This window comes from Camarhynchus parvulus, chromosome 1A (assembly GCF_901933205.1).
Source record: "Camarhynchus parvulus chromosome 1A, STF_HiC, whole genome shotgun sequence".
Classification (NCBI taxonomy): domain Eukaryota; kingdom Metazoa; phylum Chordata; class Aves; order Passeriformes; family Thraupidae; genus Camarhynchus; species Camarhynchus parvulus.
The window spans coordinates 45,261,745-45,279,244 of NC_044586.1; the positions used below are offsets into that span (position 1 = coordinate 45,261,745).

At 35.4% G+C, this 17,500-nt stretch overlaps 1 protein-coding gene across 15 annotated transcripts in view; it reads left to right on the forward strand.

Moving 5' to 3' along the window:
- Positions 1-17,500, forward strand: part of FOXP2 (forkhead box P2) — a 404,388-nt gene that overhangs the window by 337,520 nt on the left and 49,368 nt on the right. For 11 of the 15 annotated variants that reach the window (XM_030960089.1, XM_030960092.1, XM_030960091.1 and 8 more), the window contains 5 exons: positions 5,088-5,225; positions 6,408-6,605; positions 8,103-8,271; positions 13,000-13,213; positions 14,818-14,922. In XM_030960089.1, the coding sequence (XP_030815949.1) occupies positions 5,088-5,225; positions 6,408-6,605; positions 8,103-8,271; positions 13,000-13,213; positions 14,818-14,922 (824 nt within the window). Of the gene's footprint in view, positions 1-5,087; positions 5,226-6,206; positions 6,258-6,407; positions 6,606-8,102; positions 8,272-12,999; positions 13,214-14,817; positions 14,923-17,500 lie in introns of all 15 variants that reach the window. The other 4 variants (XM_030960104.1, XM_030960101.1, XM_030960102.1 and 1 more) reach the window with 4 other exon arrangements.

The following is a 17,500-nucleotide window of genomic DNA, read 5'->3' on the forward strand; positions in this document are numbered from 1 at the left end:
CAAGCTAGGCGATCAAGACTGCTAATGCATAATGATTTATAAAATGAAAAATGTGTAGTGACCATGCAAATGTTTCAGCTAATCAAAGAGGGGAACTTTAGCTTTGAGAAGAAAGAAAAACAAGGGCATGTCAAGGCCTAAACCAAAGATGTATGTAAAATAATCTGAGCAGCTTGATTAGCCAGAGTGAGATTAGAAGTTGCATTATTGGCCTTTAAACATATGGTGTAGCATATTACATATCACCTATAATCTCTACTGCAGCAGGAGTACAGACAGCTTGTTTTCCACTAACTGTAAATAGAAATTACTTTAATCTTTCCTAAAATGTTTACATGTAATTGGAGAAGTGTCTAATAACAAAAAAGCTGTAAAGATAAAGTTCTGTGAACTAGAATTACACAACAAAGCACACTCTAGTATATTAAATTGATTAAAATGTAGATAAATTAATAACAATAAATTAAATTCAACTGTAAACAGGGAAAACACGAGTCCTGAACAAAATAGTTATATCTTTGTTACTTTGTTATTTTTCCTGTTGCATGTTTCCTAGGGTTTCTCTGTTGATAAACTTTGGTAATTTGTATCAAGATTTATGTTTTCAGAAGCATGTAACCTTATCTAAACTGCATAAAACTGATCAGTATATATTGTCAGTGTAGAGGCATGATTATGTATTCTTGTTCTCTAGTTGTGAACAGTTTACAAATACCACACAGTTTATTCTCAGCTCTTTTTAATATCATAGAACCAGGAAGATTCAAAAGGTAATTATTATGGTAGACACTCTACACGTATACCAAAGTAGGAAGAGAAGGAATGCAGTCGTTTCATCTTTTAAAATTATTCTTTCCTACTGAAAAGCCGGATCCTGTACTGTGTGTAGTTTCACACCTACATTTATTTTTGAAAGGAGGATCCTACAGAAAGATTCTCCATTAAACGTTTAATTACGCATCTTTCAATAAGCCAGAGAGACTTGTCTTATGGAACAGTTCCATTCTCAGATCTGTCACTTAAAATATGATGTGATTTTGGATTAATTGCTTAAAGGTGGTGGCTTGTTTCCTCTGTCTGTAACAAAGAAATAATTCCTACCTACCTTAAACCAGCTCTGAATATGACTAATATATGTGATTTTGTGACTGTCCTCAAAATCACTAAAAACTAAGGGAAGGATTTGTTGCAGTTTTCATTCTCAGTACCTGACTTTCAAAGTAGAAGGAACTTGGAATAAAAATAGTGTGTCTTTGCTGGTTGTACTTGGTGAGATTGGTCAACACTTCTTGAAAATAGGTGTGCAGTATTTTAAGGCTTCTGAAAAATGCAAAACCTTATTGCAGGTGCAGGCTACCTGTCCATTTGGCCATTAAGAATATGATTTTATAGGTAACAAGTATATATAAATTTGTCTGATTCCTATTGTCGATTAGTTCATAGGAACAATAGATGAGTGTTCCCCTGGCAAGCCTCTTTACAGCTAAAGCTGAATTTTTAATGTACATCAAAAAAGTGGTGTTAAATGTACAGCCTTAGTCTCCACTATTTCTCTATTAAATTGATCTGGGATAAACCCAGACTTTTTATTCTTCAAAGAAGCTCTGTTTTCATTTTTTCGTCCATATTCTTCTATCTAATTTCCAATATTGATGTCTTCATTCCGAGTCATAGCTTTTCTTTAATTTGTATATTCACATGCAGAAATAAAGCAATTTACAGTTGTTCTTGCCTCAACATTTAAATGTGTTAAAAATTGTTCTTTAGATATCTGGAAATTTTTTAGCAAGGTTTGTAAGCTAAAATTCCCTCCAAAAAAAGAGGGATAGCCTGCAACAAAAACAAGAGAAACTTCAAAATATGATGGACTCTCCATTTGGATCTGTCATGAGGCCAACAGATTCATGCGTTCTTCAGAGGCTGTCCCACCCATTGTGTTTTGTAGGATTGCATACCCAGTCATCTTCATGGCAGTTAGGAGTTCAGTGTCTTTGAGGATGCCAAGCAACAAATAGGTTGCAGTTATAAATCATGTTTCACTTTATCACTCTAGTTTTTCATGAGAGGTTTAACCAAGAATTTTGGGGAGTCTGTGGCCTGTTCAAAGGAACAATCCTATCTCTTCACTGGATCGCTCTACCTGAACTGATTCTAAATACATTGAGAGATTTCTGTGAAAAAGAGTCAGAGATTGCCTCTCTGCTACACTTTTGTAAAATTAGATCAGAAGTCTTGGAAAACACAGACATTAAATCAAAGAAATGTACTGAATGCTTATAATTGGTCATAAAATAGCAGGTTTCAGATAGTCTTCCAGCCCAGATAGCACAGTAGATTATGCCAGTAAGAAATAAAGTACAGTCTGGTGTATCACTGAAGGCTGTGAAATGTACCAATTTATATTACCTAATGACAATTAGAGAAATCTCTTATCTTAATGTGTTCTGCTGATGTAAATTTCAAGCAGTTTTCAAAATGCCTTGTCCTTTGTGGGAAAGAGTATATGTATCAGGTATGATACACACATTGGTATCAATCAATAAAATTCTTATAAGGGCAATATTATCTACATAAATCTGTATTTTTAATAATGGTCTTGACTGCCATTTTTTTTCATGCTTCTGTCTGCGATCCTGAAAAACAGGTATATTAGTTCTCCAGTTTATACAGTTGAACTGTTGAAAATTACAGGAAAAACAAATTTTTTTTTTTTTTTTGGTCAGAAAAGCCATTAAAATGTATTGCAAAGCAGGCATGTCTCCATATATGAGAGCATGTACGCAGTTAGGTAAATTCAGAGCAGATACTACAAAAGCTAACACAAATTTGCCTGGTGGAGGGGAATCTGTATTTCAGACTGAGGAATAGGGCACTCTCGTGGTACTATGAGTCTCATTAAACTCCTTACAGGCTGGAGTGTTCAGCACAGAGTATGAGCAAATCGGTGCTAGTTTCAGTTAGGTAGATTTTCACTCAGTTTAGATCAAAATATTCATATTTTGCTACATATTATAATAGTAAGCATGTTAGTGTTAGTAAAGTTCTTGCAGGGTTTAAAGGTTAAAGGTAATAGTTTAATTGTAAAAGCATCCATCTTCCTCTCTGCCTTCCCATATCTGTGTGACCTGTGGTAGTTGAATAGCATCACTCAGAGAAAATTGTTACAAGCAAACAAATTCAGATCTCAAGGAAACAGAGGAAATTCTTGGTGACTTTCAAGGAAATTGAATAGTGACTCTAGTCAGTGAATTTCATTCTTTGCTCATGCATCCCAAAGTTGGAAAAACCTGTTTGTCTTGGCTTTAGTACTTGCTAAACTCAAAATAAAACATTACTGTATAGGTATGTGGTGTTTCCAGTGCTACAAAACTAGACGTTACAAAACGTAACAACCAAAATTAATCATCTGACATTTAGGTGTCTACTCAAAGTGAGTCTGCACTCCATGGAGAGAGACAGGCACATTCACAGTGTGGGCTTAGTTCCATGTTAAAATAAATCCCTAAATTAAATCAGATATACTACCCTCAGGATTTCTTTATTCTGTTGATAATGGAGGGAGTACAGGGATAGATGAGCTTAAATTCCTCCCCACAAGTTTCTGATTGGAAATCTGGTTTGTCTTTTCTATTTATATTTTAGAGCAAAACCTTTAGGATTTTTATTCTTAAAATTCATTTGATGTTTGCCAAAAGATTATCAGACTTTTATTAAAGGCTGGTATGTTTACTTTCAGACTCTAAATTAGTCAGTGATTTAAGACCATAGTTTATGCTGTGATGAATTGTGTGAAAGTGGTATTCTGTGTAATATTATATGAGGTAATTTCTTCTAAAAGTAAATTTCAGTGGATTTGTGTTTCTTTTTTCCTCTGTTTCATTTATATAAAGTCTTTTGGGATAGATTCAAGTAATAGAAACATTAGAAGAGTTTTTCCTCCTAAAATTGGCTCATTATTGAATTTATTATTAATAGTATTATTTTTGCTTATTTACAGAAGACTGGAATGTCCCACAACATCTCACAAAGCAGTATTTATATGCCAGCTTGCTATTATATACAGAAGATGTATTTGAATTGTGCTAGACAAGCGAGTGGCTGCTTTTTCATGGGTGGAAAGCCTGGCTTGCTGAAAGCTGTTTGACTGTGTCCTGGGTAGCTGGAGCAATGGTCTCACGTTGTGTGCCTGCCACAGGCTCTTCCATAGGACTTTTCTCTCCCACATACACAATCAAACATGCTGGCTGTGTCTTTCCCACTCACGTGTACATTGCTGAGGTGGGTGTGTGGCTGTTTATGCCTTTGCAGACACCTGATCTCACCGTATAACAAGTGGAAAATAAAGCCATGTCCAAAAGAGCACCTACACAAAAATTCATTCTTAGAGTTTAGTGGAAAAACTAATTATCTAATGCCAAGGTTTCCCAGCTTTCACTTTTCAGATAGGAATGCTGAGAACACGATTCTCTCTGCAGAGACCAGTGACTGAGGTGGCAGTCCTTGCTGTGTACTCTGATATGTCCATGACGTTTTTATTCCTGTATAAATCAGATCTTCTTAGAAGACTAGCTAAGCAAGAATTTTTTTCATCCACTGAAGTGATTTATTATGCAAAAAAAATTTTTAGGCTAAGTTTCTTTATTGTGGAAAACATGTACTGCTTAAAGATACTTATTTTGCTGTCTACCTTAATCATATCCTTTGAAACAGTCTCAATAGATTTTTCTATTCGTAACATTATGACACTTGATAAGATGATTGATTATGAAGTGTTGAGAGCCCTGCCATGTGATCATTTATTTTTAAATACACATTTGTACTAGCCCATGCTTAAACTTCTTGCAGGAATATATAAGAGATGCGAAACATAAAGCTTGAGCCTGATCGAAACTGATGCCTCTGGAAATAGAGTGCCACCGTACTGTGGCCTTAAAATAACAGATTCTGACTGGAACTGGAACTTTACAGTGATAAATACTATGTAAAAAATTATGGTCCATCTTTGGTACAAATTAAAAAAGATGTATTGCTGTGGTGCAGGCAAAGTAAAACGTGTTTGACGATGATATCTTTCTTTCCCTGTGCAGGTGCCTGTGTCAGTGGCCATGATGACTCCCCAGGTGATCACCCCTCAGCAAATGCAGCAGATTCTCCAACAGCAAGTGTTGTCTCCGCAGCAGCTTCAAGCACTTCTCCAGCAGCAGCAAGCAGTTATGTTGCAGCAGGTAATGTGTGTTACCTGCTTTGGACTGTTAGCACAGGGCATTCACACAAATGTCAACCAGATTTTATGGGTCTTATTTTGTAATATTTCACTGCTCTTTACACCAAAAAAAATGAAAATAAACATGAAACTTCTCAGTCTCCAAATTTATTTTTTTTTCAAATGCAGAAGTGTGAAATCACACTTTGAAACATTCAATATTATGTTAAAACCAGCAACAGCAGCAGTGGCAGATGCATTACAAATACCAAACAAATTGATGTTTAAATTTTCAAGCACTTAGGCACATTTTAATTGTAGACCTGCCAAAGGAAGTGCAAATAGAGTTGTAGATAATTGTTGCTTTAAAATTCATAACATTGTAGTGCTCCCTTTAGTAACATAAATGGTATGCAGTTTATGAAATTTCAGCTTAACAGCTTGTTTTATCAAGGGAAAAGGTTTTCTGTTTTGTTTTTTACATACTAAAAATTTGTCCCAGACAAGGCTAAAAAGGAGGAGGAGGTTGCAGTTTCCTTAGCACAAAATCTGACAGCTAATTGCAAAATAGGTGAACTTGTTTTTCATACAATAATGATAGTGTCAGTGATCAGTGCCTTGGTGTAACACAGAGTAGATTTTTGGGTGCATGCTTAATTGTCATACAGAAAACTATGTGTCTGTTTGTCATAGTCGTAGCTCAGTCACTGAACTGTATGTTTAAACATTATAATATCCAGTACCATGATTGTTACAGGCAATTCACCTTCAGTTGGGAATCCAGCATCCTGCTAAGCAGATTGACAGATTAATTACTTTTTTCCCCTCAGAAACAGACAGTTTTGTTTGGCCTTAGTGACTTGTAGGTTTCTTGCGAGTGGATGAGTGCAGCTTCAGATTTGTTATATAGGACATGTAAGGAACTTAGGTATAGTTATTTGAGGAGTTAATTTGGCTCTTGCATTCCCTTTAGAATACAGATTTTCTATACCCTTCTGTTTAGGATATTTTGGAATCTGCATTGGAAAATTTCAGAACCGCCTTGGAAAAAAATGTATGTAGATCTGCCTCTTCAAATCACATTTTTTGTTATGAGGTGATACTTAATGGCTACGCTACCATATGCCAATCTAGAAGAGTTTAGGAGATTTATAATACTTGAAACTTTTGCCTTTATTTATTAAAGTCAAAATGGTTTATTCAGCAACAACTACAAGAGTTTTACAAGAAACAGCAAGAGCAGTTACATCTTCAGCTTTTGCAGCAGCAGCAGCAACAGCAGCAGCAGCAGCAACAACAGCAGCAACAACAGCAACAGCAGCAGCAGCAGCAACAGCAACAACAGCAGCAGCAGCAGCAGCAACAACAACAGCAGCAGCATCCAGGAAAGCAAGCAAAAGAGGTAGGAGCTAAGACTGTAAGCTGATGCACACTATTCTGAGCTGTCAGAAGCTTGGAAAAGACAAGACCAGTTTAGATCTTTTGCTACTGCAAGGATGCAGCTATCAAAGATTTGTTCTTATATTTTTACTGGGCTTAAATAGCAGTGCTGGTATAATTCTCCTGCTTCCCTTTCTGAGTCCCAGGATTTGAGCAGTCTAGTCCTGCTGTCGTCTAATGTCCGCTAATGAATCTGAGTGTGCAAAGAACAAACTGTGGTGGACTCTGGACTGATTATCTTGTATTCACAGGCAATCTGTGTTGGGAAGGAGCCTTACTTTACTCAGTGGCACAGCTCAGAGAGCATGCAAATTTAGTCCATGGCTGAAAAGGAGCGATTGAGCACAGATTTCAAAGTCATAGGCCCCTGATTAATGAACTGCTACTGTAGGTTTGAAGTGGCGAGTAGAAAGTTACAGTTTGATGTGCTCATAAATCAACCTGACAAGTGGGTTTCTCAGGCCTAGCTTGCACTTGTCAGCAAACTGCATCAAATATAAACAGAATACAAACAAAACATGTTGAAGTAGTTAAATTGATCAGCAGGTATCCTAGACGTTGTCTTCAAGCTGCCCATTATGCAAACGTCGAGGAAGCAGTTGTGACCTCCTGAGGCTTTGTTTCTGTTTGGATTTGTGAATAGAATTTCAGACAGCCATCAACTACGGAATAGAAATTGCTCCCTTATTTCTCCGGAGGCTCTGGGCAATCCACATGACTTGCTCCATTATGCAGTCTGTTTTCCAGTGAGCGCATCAGAAGTTTCTCTTTTCCCCAAACTAGAAAGGAAAGGTCTTCCACAGCAGCTTGTCTTTTTCTGAAGTGTGACTGCCTTCTCATACCCTCCTGAGCCTTTGTAGACTCAAGTTTGTCTTGAAATGCCTCACAAAATTGGAACCTGTACTTTTGCTCCGTAATAGGGCATTTCGTTGCCTTGAATGCCATGCTCCTTGTAATATATTCCAACATGAAAAGAGAGTGAGCTAACAGGCCGGTGAAAGGAAGGCTACATCCCAGTTTACTAATAGATCACTGGAGACCATGTTCATGGGCCACTGCAGACCAAACTTAGTCAATTGGAAAAACAAGAGTGCCTTCAAATCACAGGCTGCTGTAAAAAGTTATATGTTTAGCATAGATAAATTTGTTATCATCTGCCATGAGCTGAGCTTTTTTTTTATTTGAAACAGCTGTTATAGGCTTTTTCTTGACCCTTTTCTTTAGCGTGTCATTAAGTGTGTCTTGCCATTTTCCGTAAAACCTAATAGCTTAAATGAATATAATAGAAAATTTCAAACACTTTCACTGCCTGAGTATTCTACAAATAGCATTATTATTTAATAAATGTGTTTAAAAAGAAAGAAGCTGATTTTATGGTTTTGGCTTTCTAGCCTTTACTACGCACTTTACTTTTTGCTGCATTTGCTTTTTCTTTTTTTCCCCCCCATTCTCTTTGTAGCAGCAGCAGCAGCAGCAGCAGTTGGCAGCCCAGCAGCTTGTCTTCCAGCAGCAGCTCCTCCAGATGCAACAACTTCAGCAGCAGCAGCATCTGCTGAACCTTCAGCGTCAGGGACTCATTTCCATCCCACCTGGCCAGTCTGCTCTTCCTGTCCAGTCTCTGCCACAAGGTATTTCAGTAAACATGACTGGAGAAATTTCTAAATTCACAACTTTTTAACCATTCCATTTGCATCTGAACTTCAGAAGTTTCCCATTATGACACCTAAGCATACTTTGTAATTAAAACTTTATTACTCATATTACCAATTTTCTGGACCCTGATAAATCATGCAGCATATACTTTTGGAAAAATAAAGACAGCTATTTAGTGTTTTTTCATAGATGGAAGGTGCATATTTATTGAGCTTATGTGCTAAAAACAATTTCTAATAGCAGCGCACAATTCAAGCATCATTGCTTTTCTCTGAGGAATCACTGAAATCTGATTTAGTGGAATGTTATTTCATTTAATATAAACAAACAGGTATAAAATACATCCGACAGTGATATTAAAGCCATTCAAAAGCTCACTTTCTTTTCTTTTTCTCCTAAGAAAATAAAGTCTTTGGCATTGAAAGGCACTTTGAATCATCAATTTATGACAAGTGAATTTGGGGACAAGCCTTTAGGATTTATTTTCTTTTCTATTCCTTTGTATTAAATAGGTTAAATAGAACAATAAGTTTTGAAGGTGGTGTTTCCAATAGTAATGAACTTTGACTGACAAATAACCATAAAGACTTCTGGAAAAAAAAATTCCTTTTGTCACTTTGATCAGGATTTCTCAATGATGAAAATGAGCTCAAACTCTACTACTTGAAAGAAAATAGGGCACACACTTTTGAAACGTAAATTAGCGTGAAGATAAATGCTGCTTACATTTTAAGTTAAGGTCAGTCTTCCCATCTAGGGGACTCTGTCTATAACCTGTGAGATATGTGTCTCTGTTTATTTTACCGTAGAGAGTTAAGTGTCTGTCATAAAAAATATACAATAATCTGACCTCTGATACCCCAGTCCTGACATGAGCATTGTTTAGACTATGTTCATGACAGGTAACATTATTTTTAATTGGTGTTTATGCATGTAACTTATTCCTCCTTTGATTTCCTTTGAAATCAAAGCCTCAGAAATCAGATGAGCAAAAGCAGAGTACACAGCATATAGACAATGATCAAAAAAACCCCCAAAACCCCAAACCAAAACAAACAAAAAATAAACCAAGACAATGAGAAAATCAGAGATTACAAATAAATGTGTTAATTTTGTTGTGCAAAAAAGCTGTTTAAAAAAGCTATGACACAAGCATATACAAAGTCATGAAAGCTACAAGGAAACCGAGTCCTACTACACCAAGTAGAATAGCAGTGGGGAGACAAGTTGATTCATAAATCTGGAGATGAGAGACTGGTAATGCTTGTTTCTTTTTGTAGGATTGGCTTGGACCAGAGTCAAAAAAATCATAAAACACAGCTTCCCTCTGAACTGCTTTACCTTTTGCAATCTCCTCTTGTGCCATCTGTTGCTAGAGGAATTCCTCAGGTTTTCTCTCACATTAAGCTATCCCCATAGATTTCCCTCAGCACTCCTACCCAATTGCATTGATATTCATTGTTTAATGCAATACTCATTCATCTGCTAGTATAAAAACAGAGAAAAAAACCATTTTTAATAGTCCTTAGGAGTAAACAGTTCTTTTAGAGACATTTCTTTTACTCAGAGAATTAAGTCCAACTGAACTCATAACAAAAAAGATTGGTAATAAAGAAATAAGAAATTACAAAATTTTATAGTTAAAATATATATGGATTGTTATTGTTGAAGTAAATTAATCTCTTTTTTGCTTTTACCTTGATGTTTTTTCCTAATAATGAACTACATACAAGTATTTATTTCTTCCATTTTTAAATTAAACCTTCAGAATTGAATTAAAGTAACCACTTTTGAATTAAGGTAACCACTAGATGTGGTAAAAGTATGGTTTTCTGCTTCTGCTGTGCTGTGAGAGATATAAGATAGTTATGCAGAAGGATTTACATGTGTAACACAAATATTTTATCTGCATCCATCCAGTTTGCTCAGTTACGTGGATGGTTAGAATACTGAAAATAGTACGGGGTGTTTGTGTTTGTAAGTTATTGGTCATAAAGAGTCTCATAAACCACAAATTATTATTGGCAAAGTGTGAAAATATATATCTTACAAGTACAGCTGGGAGGTTTGCATACATAAACAGTATTTTCTTCAAGTATAGTTTCTGCCTTTAAAGAACAGGAATGTTCCCCATATTTTCTTGATGGTCAGGTATCACAAATAAGATGCAATAGGTGTTTTAGCATCTATTTTGTGACCAGGTCTTTGCTATGCTGTATCCAAAACCAGTGATTTGCTGTGAGTTATTTCCATGTATTGTTGCATTGATGCTAGTTAAATGCAAGGAACTGTAAATCACAGCAGTAAAAAGACCTCAACAAACTAAACAAACAAAAAAAACACCAAACCCCAAATCTTGATTGGTCCATGTTGGAAAAGGAAGAATGGATGGTTTTTATAAGTGATGGTTTTATTAAACACTTATTGAAACATAAAAATAGAGTAAGAAGTTAAAAGAGTTACAAAAGTAATATTAAAATCCTCAAATTCTTGGTGTTTGTAAATTTCATAGAAAATCAGTATTTGACCTTTTTATTATAGTTCATAATTTTTATTCCACTCTTGGTCCTCTTTTTGATGCTTTCCCCTTAAATATATTGTAGGGAGGGCATTTTAAGGGTTGTCACAGCCTATGAAACTTTAAAACTTACCCTGCTTTTACATCCAGACTGAAATGTCTGTCAGCCTTTTCACAAGCCTCTAGTAAAAAGAGAGTTGGACTTTTTTAGACACAGAAACCACAAAATTGCCATAATTTACAATTAATTACAAATCTGCTTATTAACTTTATACACTTTAAGTCCCTGCCCGTAATCCTTTTATCCTAAAAGGCAGCCTTTCAGGGTCCTCTGAAAAAGTGATAAAGTTAACCAGCCTGAGCCTAGAAATTTCTTCCTGCTTTAAAAAACCTTAGGTGAGCTAGGGCAGGACCAGACAGGCAGGACATCCTTGCCCATGGAGAGACCATTGCTGCAGCTGCTGCCGGCCCTCCTACACTCACTCAGCTTGTGGGGCGGCTCTTACTGAGCTCACACAGCATCCAAAGTTTGATGATCTCAGATTAAATTCCTCTCACTAGAAGATGTGATATCTGATTACCTAAACAGGTGCTTTTATTCTTGGGTTTGTTTTTTTTTTTTAGTACAGAATTAGTTTATCTTTTTTAACAATAGGAGGAAGACTTTGAAGTAAATAATGTATTTGTATATCATGCCACCTAAATGAATACATTATTTCATTTTGATTTGTGATTACATTTGCAGGTAACTGTTATTTAGAACACTAAAGTGAGTTTTTTGCAGTGTTGCTGGAACATACCTCATGAACTCAGCAGTAATTACTTACCTTCATTAAACGATTACAACCAGTATTACCATCACTCGCGTTACCCATCTCTAATGCAATAAATTACAGCCTGGCTTCTTTGCTTGCTTCCTAAAAACCTAGGGTTTCTCTATACAAATATGGTATAAAGTCCAGTTTTAGGACTTGCAGTCCACTCTTCTTCACTTTTTCCTTATCTGAGTTTGCCAATGGGTGTTCGTATCTAATGTAAAGATGCAGGACTCAAAGCGGTAATCTAAAAATTAGCTGGTTCATAATTAAAAAAAAATCCCCGCCACCTGCTTTGTTTAATACTTCCTCCAGAAATTAATATTTCTATAAATAACTACTAATCTATTTTTAATAGTTTTGAATACTTCATGGTGAAATAGATACTGAGAAGAATTAAAGAATTTCCTGTGCTTTCTTCATAATTTTTTTGTTGAATCTCATTCAGTAGTCTGAGTTTATATGTTCTCAAAATAAAACATTATCTAATAAATAGATTTGCCAAACAGTAAAAACAGTCCTTACATTTTTCTACTGTATCTTATTAACCTGAATGAACAGATGCTTTCTAGTACTTTTCAGGACCAGAAATGTGAGCTCTTTTTAAAAAAAAAAAAAAAAAGCACAATATTTTGATTCAAACAGCATCAGCATTTTGAATGTTTTGCATTCCAGCGCATCTAGATACCATGACTATGTTACCTAATTTTGGTTGTTGAGATGAAATAGAGAAGACAGATTTTGAGATACCTCTGGAACGAACCATGTCAGGCTGAAGAACCTGGCTTTGAAATCACGAGATCTCTGGGCTTCATATTATTTTCTGCATTTAATCAGTATTTTTCAAAAGTTATACATCAAACTTACAATGTCTGGCAGTGACAGAACTTGTATATATTTCTGATGAGCTATTCATCTTTCAAAATCTGCTTTCGTATCTTAGCTGCATCTTCAGTGCCAAGATAAGAGAATGCTCACAGCCCTTCTCTTGCCTGTGTTTTGAAGTCTTTACTTCAGACAGAAGCATATTGTACCGTAGGTTTCCATGACTTCATGCAAACTTGAGCCAGACAACCCTAACACATATGTATGAATACATTCAACATGCTTTTTGTGACCAAGGATGAATCCTGGAAACTACAAGTTTCCAGGCTGCAGGTGGACCAGAGAGCAAATTTAAGCTCTCTTTTTGTTTTATGTTTATGAATTTATGGATTTATGACTTTATGAATTTATGTTTTACTACATGTTGATTGTGCTGGTAAAACAGCATCAGCTTTATTGTTGGCATTAATCCATTAATAACACTGAGCTCATTATATGAAACTCTTTATTTTGTTGTATTAGTGGGGCTCTCTTTCATTTTATAGCTGGCTTAAGTCCTGCTGAGATTCAGCAGTTATGGAAAGAAGTGACTGGAGTTCACAGTATGGAAGACAATGGCATTAAACATGGAGGGCTAGACCTCACTACTAACAATTCCTCCTCTACTACCTCCTCCACCACTTCCAAAGCATCACCACCAATAACTCATCATTCCATAGTGAATGGACAGTCTTCAGTTCTAAATGCAAGGCGAGACAGGTAATTCTGATGGGATTTCAACTGTGCTTATCATTTGACGTGAAGCGGTTGTATAACATCTTAAGTCACATGATTTCCAATCAAAAAATAGCACTTTGTAGAGGTTACTTAAGAGATCGTGGAAACCTGATCTTCGAGAATTGTTTATCAGTAGGGCATAATTTTCAGTAATGATGTCTAACTGTGCAGACACAACAAAATTACCTGCATGTGGTTTTATAACTCATGAACTTATGATAGTTTGGGTAAAAGTTAATCACAGAGTCAAGTGGGCTGGTGTAGGGGTGTAAATGCACATTTGTGGGCACTTTTTATAGGTGCGTAGTTTCATTCATGTTTAACACACCTGGCAGTCAGGCCCTTACTGTTGAATATACTCCTGGTTTCATTGACAAAGTATAGCTATATGAGTTGTCAAGGCTGTAATTCAGTGCAAAGATTCTATATTAAAAGTACTTCAAAACAGTATATTAAAACATCTCTCATGTTGTTTATTTCTTGTGAAAAGAACCACTAAATTTTCTGTCTTTTATGCATAACAGGAATGAAGTTGACATATTTCCTATAAATTTTCCATGTTGTTAGTGTAATACAGTGGAATTCCATCATATGGATGAAATCAAAATCATTTTTAGACACATTGACAGATATTATTTACTGTTCCTTAATTTCAAGTAATGGTTTAAATACAAGAGTATGTAATATCTGTAACACTTACCAGTAAATATATTAGTGTAGTGAGATATAGATGATCTCAATATAAGATGATATTTAATTGTATGTATATAACCTAAATTGTAAGTAATTGTCTTTTCAAAAAATTTTCCATTCAATTATTTTAATACTTAGGAGACTATGATTTAAGTCTCTCTCATACTCATATGACTGTGAGAGCAGTTTTCAATCATTATTTTCTATTATTTAAAAATCTGAAAACCTTTGTAGTCGTACTTTTAGTTAGTATCACTTTTTTGTTTATATCTCACAGAATGGTTCTTTGCTTCAGTATGTCACCTACATCCACGGAATAATTCCCTGAATTTCTTTGATAACTCATCATGGATGAAAAATTGCAGAGGCTCCAGAAAAAGGCATGGAGTACAGTTAGAGATATTTATGAAGCCACATAGTTAATGAAAGCAATGCTTATGAACAAAAATATTTATTAATGGAAGCAACTCTATTTTTATACACATTGAGCAGAAAATTCAAATATTATTTTGAACATTCACAATATTCAGGAATTCTGACTGTCAGTCTTCAATATTTATACTCAGAATTGATCATTTCTGAGTGTATTTTTTATTTATAGGTAAATGTTACACCAAGGTCATATGGCATAATTAGCATATGGTATTATACAGTCATCTTATTTTTTCATCCTTTATTAACAGTCATCTTTGGCTCTATTTCTTGCCTAATTGGAACATCATCTAGCCTTGGCAGTTGAACTATTCAATAGAACGATTAAATTTTTCTGACTGCTCTGAGCTAAATTGACCTGTTTTGACCTGTTTGTCACTGATCGTAACCTGACAGGCGCTAGCAGCCTCCAACGATTATGGCTTTTGAGATTAATCTGATGCCTTATTCTTTTGCTACAGCTCGTCACATGAGGAGACTGGGGCCTCCCATACTCTCTATGGTCATGGAGTTTGCAAATGGCCTGGCTGTGAAAGCGTTTGTGAAGATTTTGGACAATTTTTAAAGTAGGTGGATTTTTATTCGTTGGTACAAAATGGTTCAAGGCAAGGGAAAGTGAAAGATGGCAAACAAAGTTTTACTGTAAACCATATCAGAGATTTTTTTGTGTGTATTTCATGCAACTGGATAATCGAGGCTATCGGCAGAGGGTCAAATTGTTATCCTTTCTTTCATGTCGAACACTTTTGCAGGCCTTTCAATAGCACAGTGTTTAATCCTCTTATTATCCTTTACTGAAATGGAGCCTCAGAAAATTTGAAGAGATGCTTTAGATTTTATATTGGATACTAGGAGTATGAAAAAGCACATTTTAAATTCTGACAGTTTGTGTGAAGTGGGAATTACTGTGTATAGTATAAATAAAAAAGCACAAAGGCCTAAGCATGACCATTTAACTGTTACTTGCTAATCTGTTTTTGCTTTTATTCTTGCATGTGCACAAGATACATCAAAAACCCACAGTGTGCAGGTGGGTTTGCACCTTTCAGGAATGAAAAGTGATGTCATTGCTTTTTCAGCATTTGGTTTAGCCAGCTATTTTCTCAATCTTAGCATTTAGGAAGTGACACAGCTTTTCCTTTTCATATGCAGCTTCAAACTGCAACGGGTTTCTGCAATTTTTCCTTTTTGTTTATTTCAAAGTATTTACTAGTATTTCTGTGTTCACTTGAATTTTCAACAACAGCACTGATTTGCTACCTATGTACATTATGGACTGGTCTTTGTTAGAAGAGCCATACTCATTTGGCATGCAATAGATCTTAATGGAAAGCTACAGATAGGCTTATATAGATGAGTAACTTCAGGGGCTGAGACTCTTATGTTGTCATGGTGCAGCTAACAGGGTGAATGAACTGTTTCATGCTTCATCAACAATTAAGTTAATTAGCTCATTTGAAATTGCACTGCTTTGTTGCCAGGATGTTGGCAGCAACATCAAAAGATGTGTTTACAAATGGCAAACTACGGGGTATATAACAGAAGCACCTTAACAGCAGACCATACCTGCTCAGTATTACAATAACTTTTATAATAGAATTATGGCAATACTATTCATAAAGTATTTGCAATGCTTTCTCTGTCTTTCAGTTTTAAATTAAGTAACTTACACTGACTTGCAAATTGTATGTAGGTATCACTCCTGACAAATTTTTGTTTATTAAGTAGAATGTCAAAACAATGGCTTATTATTAAAGAAAACTGTATAGGATTTAAAAGAACCTGATTTACATAAGTTTGTATTAAAAGGAAAATGAAATCTCCCAAATTCAATGTAGTGTTCTAAGTATTATTAATAAGAAGAATTTAAACTCATTTAGCTTAAGCATTTTCCTTTTCAAGAAAAACTACGTTTCCTGAATACGTCCATCCATCTAGCCTATAGTGATGCTAATTCTTTGGGCAGACTTTGCACATCCATTATGTCAGGTCTCTTGTTATAATCCATGATCAGTAAAACCATTTTGATTAAGGCAGTGTAGTGCCAGGTTTACAGATGCTCTTGCTTTCCTCAGCCAAATAACCCTGGAAAATGTGAAAGTGACACATAACATCTTGATAATTCTGGTGCAGAAGCAATCAGGGTTTACAGCAGTGTCATGGCTTTTTGTCCTATACATCAGCAGAAGCTGTCTGAGAATATTTTGTTATTTCTTCTTTTCACTCAAGTCTGTTTACTGTGCCCTTAAAACAAATAAGAAGTCATGATGCTGAATAGGAGAGTTTGTTTGTGAAATAGAAATATTTCTTCATTTTACACTAGCGTTAAGATGGAAATCAATACATAACCTTGCATTAGATCCTTTAGTACCTTTTCGTGTTCACGCTAATGCAAAATCCCCATTACAATTAAAAAACATTTTCTTTCAATTAAATATCAACTTTTAGTCCAAAGATTGACCATTTTTCCAACCCATTAACTTTATAGGGGATGACAGGACTAATGGCTGTAGTTTTCAAGGCTTTGCTCTTAGTCTAATCTTTGTTGCAGTGTTTCAGGTTCTCTGACTTGAAACAATATGATACCTGTGTTAAGAGAGTTAATGCAAGTATATTGTACCAAAATGAAATATTAAAAAGGTACTCTACCCCAGTCTAGTAGTCTGTATTTCTGTAATATGCTTATGACAACTTTGAAGAGTGCCTGGTTTATGAAGTGACCTGCAACTTCTGCTCAGAAAATAGTTTACCTAGTAGCTTGATGTAAAGAAAGAAAAGCAAGCAGAGGCTCCAAGGAGGATTAGGACAGAAAAGACCAGTTTGGCTTCACTTGGCTAATCAGGGAAATTATTTAGGGTGAAGTGACAAATAACTTCCAATAAATGACTTAAAGCTACAAAAAGCCACTTTCACCACTTACAGGTTTTTTTTTAAATCCAATCAGAATTGTTTATATTTTTAAGGTAATTGGCGGACATTCCAATTAGCTACAGTTCTTTTCAGGTATTCTGAATGGCTCAAGAAGTTTCACATTAAGTGAAACTAGATTAATGCTAGGAAACATATGCAATGGTTTAAGAAAGTACAGTGAATCTTCTTCACAGTAGATTTCTGTATATATAACAAAACCTAAACCCATATGCT